At 35.8% G+C, this 9,766-nt stretch overlaps 1 protein-coding gene across 1 annotated transcript in view; it reads left to right on the top strand.

Moving 5' to 3' along the window:
- Window positions 1-9,766, top strand: part of Arih1 (ariadne RBR E3 ubiquitin protein ligase 1) — a 104,997-nt gene that overhangs the window by 52,565 nt on the left and 42,666 nt on the right. Inside the window, exons 4-5 of the mRNA XM_005369499.3 lie at window positions 7,434-7,526; window positions 7,940-7,995. Coding sequence (XP_005369556.1) covers window positions 7,434-7,526; window positions 7,940-7,995 — 149 coding nt within the window. The remainder of the gene's footprint in view (window positions 1-7,433; window positions 7,527-7,939; window positions 7,996-9,766) is intronic.

Below are 9,766 nucleotides of genomic sequence, written 5' to 3'. Positions count from 1 at the left end.
AAAAAAAAAAAACTGGAGTGGGGGGTCTAGTGGCTGGAGACATAAGAATTGTTAAATAGAGTCCCATTCCCATGTTGAATCGTCCATTTAGAATTTTGGTGCTTCTGGCATTAAGCACCAACATTACTTGAAAGAATCTGGTCTAGGTCTGCTCCTCCTTTACTTTTGAAATAAGTTGTAGATTTATTTATGTATTTAGCTTTTTGAGATAGGGTTTTACTATGTAACAGCCTCAGCTGTCTTAGAATTAGTGCTGTAGACCAGGCTGGTCTGGAACTCAGAGATTCGCCTGCCTCAGCCTCCCAAGTGCTGGGACTAAAGGTGTGCACTACCATTGCCCAGTTTATTTTTAATTATGTATATGGGTGGAACAGGTTGTGCACATGAGTGCAATGTTCACAGAGGCCAGAGAGGTGTGTTAGATCCCCAGAACTGTAGTTGCAGGCAATTGTGAGTTGCTTGGCGTGGGTACTTGGAAACGAATGTTCTCTTAAGCTCGGATCCATCTCTCTATTCTATTTTCCTTCTCCACCATCCAATTAAACTCTTGCGAGAACGGATGGATTTCTTTTTTATTCTGGTTTTTTTTTAATATAAACAAATGACTCTAATTTTCGAGATTATATTGGCAATTTCTGATGGAGGACAGATTTTTTTTTTTAGTTGAAAATAGTTTTTTTTTTTTAATATACTATATAGTAAGATCATGGTTTACCCTTCCCAATACCATGATTTCCCTAGAAATCTGCTGTTATCTGGATGTTGTGGCACATATAACTCCTGTGTTTAGAAGGCAGAGGCAGCCTTATTTACATAATGAATTCTAGGTCTATCCCCCCTCCAATTTTTTTGAGCATTATTTGCTATGTATGTAAAATAAAATGTCAGAAATTAAGCTTTCTTTAGATCCTTTATGATCATTTTTGTTATAGATGATACTCTGTAAGTTATTAATACTCTTTTGTTTGGATTTATTTACAGCATAAATGAAGGTAAGTTTAATGAATAGTCAAGTTTTATGAGTTAAGTAAGGACAAAGAAATTAAAGGAACTGGATATGAGGTAGTTAAAAGCAAATATGTCAGAGATGAGAGGAAAATATGTCGGACCAGATGGAAGACTATGGTTGTAATAACTTTTCTTTAGTACAGTGAATGTGTATATTCAGACCACAGGCTAGGTTTTGCACTCTCTTTAGCCATAGTGATTTATTTTTACTTAGATATACAGGGTTTTGCTATATTCTCTGGCTATCCAGAAATTTACTATGACTCTAATCGGCTTTTATCTCATGGTCTTCTTAATTAGCCTTCCAAGTCTATAGGTATACACTACATCTCATGTTTGTTATGTGTACCTAGTTAATATATCATTTTGTAAAATATTCTCTGCTTACAGACTAGATAGTGCAATAGATACCATTATGGCTTCCAATAATAACTTATTAACTATTATGTCCCTTAATCCCTTAGCTTATTGATTCTTGATTGAATAGAAGAGTGATGTACAAAAATTCTTGTGATCTAGTAGCAAGCTAGTGCCCTATCTTTTTGTGATGATGGGGAAAGTAATGAGATTATTACACCTTCAAAGTTGGCATACTGTGTACTTGCTATTCTGCCTATAAAATTAATTTCAGGATTGGGCTATACTTCTTTACATGACTACTTCTGTGAACTTAAAAAATAAGTTGGTAGGCTATGTGTAGAATTTTTGGTTCTCTAATTCTTTGCATATAATACCATGAGCATCAATTACATAAAGCATATTTTAGATAATAGCTAATTAGAAAATGTAGCAAAGTTTTAAAATTATCACTTAGAAGAAAGACTAAAATGAGCTAGGAATAAATTAGATAGGAACTATGTGAACGAAATTGTTAGATATTAAGAGAACTTAAAGAATGACTTGAATATTTGGCACAATATAATAGTAGTTGGACAAAATGTTTAAAAGGAATAGATTGTGTTAGGGACAGAGAGAGGATTAAACTGCCAGGTGCAAGAATAGACAGTAGCTGAATAGGGTGTACTTTAGGAGAAGATAATGGAGAGAAGGCAGATTCTGCAGGATGTGGTGTTAAAACAATATGGAGGTAGAAACAGACTCAATTTGCTTAAATTTGAAGCCATCATTGAAGACTGGCTTTTACCATGTATAGTAAAGTGTTTTCATGGCAACACAATATGAACACTCCGAATCGAAAAAGTATTTTCCGTAATTATAAAGACCAACTATTGTAAAAAAATAAAGTCCTGAAAGTCATTGGGTGTGCTTGGGTGTATGTTACATGGCGTGAGAAATTAGTAAACTGTGAAGAAAATGGTGTGCACAAGAGAGCCATGGGTAGGACAGCCCAATGAAAAATTAGCAAATTATGTTAAGAAAATGCCGAGGAAAAGAAATTGACTGGATTGGACATGCTAAAAACACACACACACACACACACACACACACACACACACACACACACACACACACACACCCCTTGCAAAGTTGAAACTTCACTCTTTATTTTTAAAAATGAAATTAAAATTATTTGGAGGAGGAGTGGATCTGGGAGGAGTTAAGGGAGTAATGAAGGTAAATATGATTTTAAAAAATTTACTTTGTAAATAATTCTCAAAGAACAGTCAGGTATGATGAGGGATACCTTTAATCCCAGCACTCTGGGAGGCAGAGGCAAGTGGATATCTGATTTAAGGACAGCCAGGGATACACAGAGAAACTATGCCTCAAAAAGCAAAAACCTCAAAAGGATGTGCAAAAATATATTTTAAAGACCAAATCATTTACTTTGTGTTTTATGTTAGATTGGTGAAAGCTCTGACATGTGTATGAGAAACTTTATACTACTGCTCAGTCAGAACTGCTACCAGTTCTTGTAAAAGTACCTAATAATAAATGTTAAATTGTACTTGTATACCTGTCATCTTTTTATGTATCCCTCTTAAGAAGTCACATGGTTGCAAAGTGTATTACAGTCAGTGTGACAGAGTGGTAGGAAAAATCTTTTGTTTCATTAATAGTGAATGAACAGTTAAAGAAATTGTGGTTTAAAAGGAGGTAAACCATGGGACCAGAACACTTACTTCTGTTCCCAGCACCTACGTTGGCTAGCTGTAACTCAAGCTCTCCTTGGCCACCTACACATACATATTCCCTCCATCCCCTCACATATACACATAATTAAAAATAATAGAACTGTGTAAAGAACAGGGAATGGGTAAATGTTTGTACAGTTATGGGGCCCCAGCAGAAATTAAAAACCCAAACAACAAAAGTAACAAAGTATCAAGGAAAGCATAAGGTTCTCATACTGTATGTGTATGTTAGAATGTCTCTGCAAGTACACTTCAGAAATGAAAACAACAGCCATTTCTGATAAAGGAAATGGAATAGGGCATAAACAAGGGGATTAATTTTTCCACGTAATCACTCACTCAAAAGAATTTGTTGTCTTTTTTAAAGTGATACTCTTTCAGGGTGCTGCTCAGTGACGCTCACAGGTGCCACTCCATTGCTGCTGCTAAGTGCCGGCACCTGATAGAGTAGCCCAGACCTCTTGTTTGTCTCAGTCCCCCAAACAACTGAGAGTACAGGCACATGCCACTTTTAGTCATACCTGCTCATAGCATTGCTTAAAAATTCTCACATCCATGTTAACACAGCTTTACCAGCTTAACGTGGAAAATGAGGTAATTGATTTTATTTATTTATTTTTTGCAATCAGCAAGAGCGTTTATTATTTCGAGAAGGTAGGTACCAGCATGCTAGTGCCATGCACCCGAAAAAGGCAAAAATGGTGAATGGTGGTCCCTAAGAAAAACTTGCGGACTCCTTTATATCACATATAAAGGAATTGTAAAAGTGGTGTGACCATTCTAGCTAAAATTGGTTTATGCAGGTGACATTGATTTTATTTTTAAAATAGAGTATTTTTAAACTTCTTTGACGGTTTTTACAATGTGTTTTTAAATGTGTTGTTTAAAAAGCTTAAATAAAAAGTCATAAATATTATAAACTTGCTTTTTTGTGTTGACGTTTTATGTATTTATTTGGCAGTGGGAGAGAATCTAAGCTAGGACATCAGAAAAACTAGACAAAAAAACTGCCACTGAACCATATCAGCCCTGTAAAATGTTCTGAAATCTAAACAAGTTAACCTTTTGTTTGAGTTCAAACACTATACTTTGTTCAGCCATCACCTCAAAGTTAGAACAAAATCTATTATTAGTTTTTCTTTGTTCTTTGTGACTTATGCTGTCCAAATCTCTTCCTTTCTCTTGCTCTGAGCCTCATTTTGCTGAAACTGTATGTACATATGGGCTTACTATCATCTTAATTACTTGTTTATTTTATAGTTATGGGAAATAATTCTAGGGTCTCAGACTTGTAGGCAAGTGTTTGAGCACTGGGTTATATTTTTTTTTTTTTTTTTTTTTTTTTGAGACAAGGTTTTTCAGTGCATACCTGTTGAGGGATAATAGATTGGTATTTATAAGTGTTTGTTTTTAGAAAATTATATTGGTATCGATTCTTGTATGTTGATACAAAGTTAAATTATATTGAATATTGTATGTGAGTATGCTTCTACCTCTGTTTAAAACATTTGTTATGTATTTATATATAGTATTGATATGTATATTTACCATATTGCAATGTACATTTATACCTCTGATTAAGATACTTATATATTGTTTATGTAATGATATACATTGTTTACATTTGGAGGTCATTGTCCTTATTTCTTGCACAGTTGTTTATTCTCTTAGTCTTCAAGTTAGATAGGTATTATCGAGAATTATAAATCAATAGTCATATGTTTGTCATATTTATATTTAGGCTAATCAGGTTCTTTAGATACATAGAGATTATATTTAGTATAGATAATATAATCTTCAACCTCTTCGAAGAGCTGTAGAAAATGGCCTTTAATCTAACTTAGAGTTCCATGGTAGTGAGACACTATCAATCACTCCTGGCAACACCACTCTACTCCCGAGAGAATGTTGAGCACCAAAGACACTCTACTTGGAGTTTGTCTTCTTCTTGGCAGAACTGGCCTTTGGGCAAAGAAAAGCCCATACCTCGACCACTGACAGAGGTACAGAGTATCCATAAATGGATAAAAACAGGATTGTCTTATCCTGCCAAGACAGGGTAAGATAGTTCTAAAAGGTTTCTCGCCTTTGAAAATGGTGTGTCAGTTACGTTAGGTCTTAGCCAAAGTTGGTTGCCTCAACATTGCAAATGAGACTTTGGGTGATTGCAGAGGTAGTCAGTTGTCTCTGTCATTTGTTGCACATTTTGGAAGTTTCTAGATTGTACTTCCTGTTTACTCAAGTAATATTACTTCCCTTCTCAGATCTTTGATGGAGTTGAAGATTAGAAAATTGTAGTTACCCTCATGATTTAGATAAACTCAATTTCAATACATTATTTAGACTCCTTGAAATAGAATGCTTAGTAAAACTTATGTTATATGTTTCTTGTTTAATATTGTTTGTTGCTTATAATTTTATATTTGGTATCTATTCCTATTGTATATAGTTGTATCGGGTTTGGTTCGATTTGTTTAGACAAAAGGGGAGATGATGGGGAAGCTCAGCCAATCACATTTGGCTAGGGTGTGGGCGCTTGGGGAGACGGAAGAAGGACCTGGGCATCCAGGTGCCCGCCCCTTTTTTTGTATTCATTTGGCTGCGCGTGATTCTTGCTGGATCCTGGTCGTGTGAGTTTCTCTTGCTCCCAATTATTAAAATTATATCCCTTGTTTTTGAGCTGGTCTGGTTAATTCTGACTACCGGTCGACCACATCCTTCATTTACCTAGCTGAACTTGCTCTGTAGACCAGACTGACTTCAAATTCACAGAGATCCACCTGCAACTGCTTCCCTGATATTAAAGGCACCACTAAGTTCTAGATTATAGACATATGCTACTTACTATACCTGCTTCAGAATAAATTTCTCAGTTTACTACAGAATTTAATTTTTACATTCTTTGTAATTCCATGAAGTCCTGTATGTATTTGCAAAACATTTAAAGCTGTGCATGTCAGCACTTGGGAGGAAGGCACGCAGATCTGAATTCAAGCTCAGCTTGGTCTACATACTGAGTTCCAGGACAGCTACATAGAGAAACCCTGTTTTGGAAAACCAAAAAGAAAGGGGGGAAAATGAAAGGAGAAGAAAACAGAAACATTTAAAAATACCACTTTAGAGTTAGTGCTTTTGTAACTATCCTTGCACACCTTGCTATATTTTTATCCTTGTATGAAATTCATAATTTTTAAATTTTAAGTATTATTATAATTCCCATTCACCTTTTAAAAAAACCTATATTTTTTGGTAGTCATCCTTCTTTCACCACAGATATAAAGCCCATGGCAAACATTTTCTAAGGATTTATTGTTCTGTACCTTTTATCTAAATAGAAACTGTGTGAGTCTTTTGTCATTGGCTGTTTTAATTTAGCATGTTTTTCTGGGTTCATTTCATGTTATAGTAGCTATCAGAACTCAATTCTTTTTTGTGACTATATATGCCTTTATATAGCTGTTCTTCATCTGTTTGTTGATGAATATCTGAGTTTCTGTATTTTGGCTATTATGCATGGTGCTAATGTAAATACTGTGCATAAATTTTTATAAGGATGTGTGTTTTAATTTCTCAGAATATACTGGCTGGGTCATACAGTATGTTTTAAATGAGAGTGGGCACCATAGATTCATATATCTGAATGTTTGACCCCTAGTTGGTGGCTGTTTATGAAGGATTAGGAGGTTTGTGATTGTCAGAAGTGTGTCTCTTGGGTTGGTTTTGGGGTTTCAGAAAACCTATGCCATTTCCACTCAGCTCTCTTCTGTCTTGTGTTTGTGGATCCAATACACGCCTGCTTGCTGCCGTGCTGCCATGTTGGCCATGGACTGTAGACTTGGAGCCCCAAATTAAACATTCTTTTATATGTTGCCTTGTCACTACACTAGAAAAGTAACTAGGAGAGAAGTTATAACAGCTGCATTAATATTTTGAATTGTTGCTTAGTTGTTTTCCAGAGTTGTGGTACCCTTTCACATTCTTACGAAACAGCTCTTGTAGTGAGTGTGACATAGTGTCTCATTGTGGTTTGATTTAATCTCCATAGTAGCTCATGAAATCTTCATATATTTAATTTAAACAGGTCTACTTTTGTAAAATTTGTATCAATGGCATGTATTTCCTATTAATCAGGTAGACTGTTCAAAGTATTCACATGTCTAGATTTTATCATATAGAAGTTAAATTTTAGGACCTGTTTGGTTTTTGTCAAATGGACATTTTAACTACTATGAGAATTGTGAGATAATAAAGCTCTGAGGCACTATGTAGTTAGTTCAACTTTCTTTTAATGAAGTTTTTGTTAAATATCATATTTTGTTTTTGTTACAGTATTTTACTGGCCTTGAATGTGGACATAAGTTTTGTATGCAGTGCTGGAGTGAATATTTAACTACCAAAATAATGGAGGAAGGCATGGGACAGGTAATTTGATTTTCACTTGTTTAGGTCGTTGGATAACTATAGCCAGGTAAAAATTTTGGGATTAAACATTTTTCTAGATTAAAACAGGCTGAAGAAAAAAAAAGACTTTCCATTTAACAGTCTAATCTAGATAATGTGGTTCCATCATTCATCAGCCCTGATAATCTCTGTCAGGTTCTCCCTGATAGAGAACTTTGTATTTTGCTCGTAACTTTTTTTTTTTTTTTTTTTTGGTGAAGAAAAAAACAAACAATTGCTTACAAGGATAGTTACACTCAAAAATGTCTTTCCTGTAATACAAATGGAAAGGATTGAGATCCTGCAAACTGGAAAGTATTATCAGAACCTAGCAAACTGCCTGGCATCCTATAAATATTGTTCAATGAAGAAGTTTAAATTTTGATCTTTTCCAGACTATTTCGTGTCCTGCTCATGGTTGTGATATCTTAGTGGATGACAACACAGTTATGTAAGTATTTCAGGGTCTGCATGTTTCGTTTTATTGGTTAAGCCAATTACCTTTGATTGAGTACCTTCAAGAAAGTTAATTATTTAAATTCTGAAGAGGCTTTATGTTCTACACTTATTCCTTTATAATACAAAAAGATACTTGCAATGTGCTTAAGAGTCACTCTTAACGATAAATTTGGAATTATGTGGTTGCTTAATTTAGTTAAATTTCAAAATTATATGATGTGATAATGAATGTTAATTGATGTCATCTGGGAAAGAGGCTAAGACAGAGAATCAGGGAGAGAGCTGAAGGCTGGGAGTGCTGCTCAGTGAGTTGCTCAGCCTATATGAGCTCTGGGCTTTGATTTCCAGTACCTACCAAAAACAAAACAAAAATGGAAAATAATAAAAAATAATGGGACTCATGAAAAAATGTGTGTTGATTTAAAAAGAGAGGATCATTAACAGATAAGGCTCCTTGCAGGTACATAATGCCAGACAAAGAAAAGAGTTTTCACAAAGAAGAAACTCGGTGTCTAGTCAGCGTTTCTGTGGCTGTGAAGCCACACTGTGACCACAGCAACTCTTATAAAGGAAACATTTAGTTGGGGTGGCTTGTTTTTACAGTTCTGAGGTTTAGTCCATTATCATCATGGTGGGACATGGCAGAGTACAGACAGACATGGTGCTGTAGCTAGCTGTAACTGAGATTTCTACATCCTGTAGGCAACAGGAAGTCAGCTGACAGTCTAACCTAGGGAAGCTTGAGCAAAAGAGACCTCTAAGCCCACCCACACACTGACATACTTCCTCCAGCGAGGCTTTCCCTCCCTACTTGAACACACCTCCTAATAGAGCTTATTGGGGGCCAGTTACATTCAAACTGCCACACTCAGCTTATGATGCTGCTGAGTCTGGCAGCCTTTGAGGATCTCCAACACTTAAACCCTACAGAAGACTGCCTTAAAGAAACAGAAGGCTGTGCCAGAACATTCTTTTTTTTTTGTTTTTTGTTTTTCGAGACAGGGTTTCTCTGTGGTTTTGGAGCCTGTCCTGGAACTAGCTCTTGTAGACCAGGCTGGTCTCGAACTCACAGAGATCCGCCTGCCTCTGCCTCCCGAGTGCTGGGATTAAAGGCGTGTGCCACCACTGCCCGGCCAGAACATTCTTTATTAGCCACTCACTGCACTGCCTGGGGATACAGTGGTGTCTGCTAAAATACTGCTTCTAATTTCAAAGGCACTGCAGCTGGAAGCTGTAAACCAATTGTTCTCTTGTACAGATACTCTGTTTGAATGGAAAACAGAAATTTGGAAAAAGAAGCTAGTGAATTTCTAGAACTAAGCTGCTTAGTTCCTGAGCCACGGTCCTTGTGCCCTCAAGTTATCATTCCAGGGTGCCAAGCAGATGGAGGTCTTAAATGATCCATAAACAATTTGTATAATTAGTTTTAAGAAATTCCTTATACATAAAATTTATCTGGGGGGGAGGGGGAGAGGAGGCAGAAATTTTTTTCAATAAAAAAATTTATCTGTGATTAAAAAGTAATAAAATATCCAAAGCCAGAGAGAAACCCTGTCTCGAAAAACCAAAAAAAAAGTAATAAAATAAAACGACAGCAGTGTGTTTTAATGAATAATTTTAACTTATTAATGCTAAATTAACCCAACCAGCACAACCTTTTAAGCTCACCTATTCCGTTTAAAGGAAAATTTTTATTTTATGTGTGTGCGTGTAACACGCATCCCAGCATGCTGCTGCTTCCTCCTCCTCTTCCTCTACCACCA

The sequence above is a fragment of the Microtus ochrogaster genome, unplaced genomic scaffold, assembly GCF_000317375.1.
Source record: "Microtus ochrogaster isolate Prairie Vole_2 unplaced genomic scaffold, MicOch1.0 UNK49, whole genome shotgun sequence".
NCBI classification, from domain to species: Eukaryota; Metazoa; Chordata; class Mammalia; order Rodentia; family Cricetidae; genus Microtus; species Microtus ochrogaster.
Note: the sequence above shows the minus strand (reverse complement) of the source record. Positions and strands in the feature narration are given on the sequence as shown.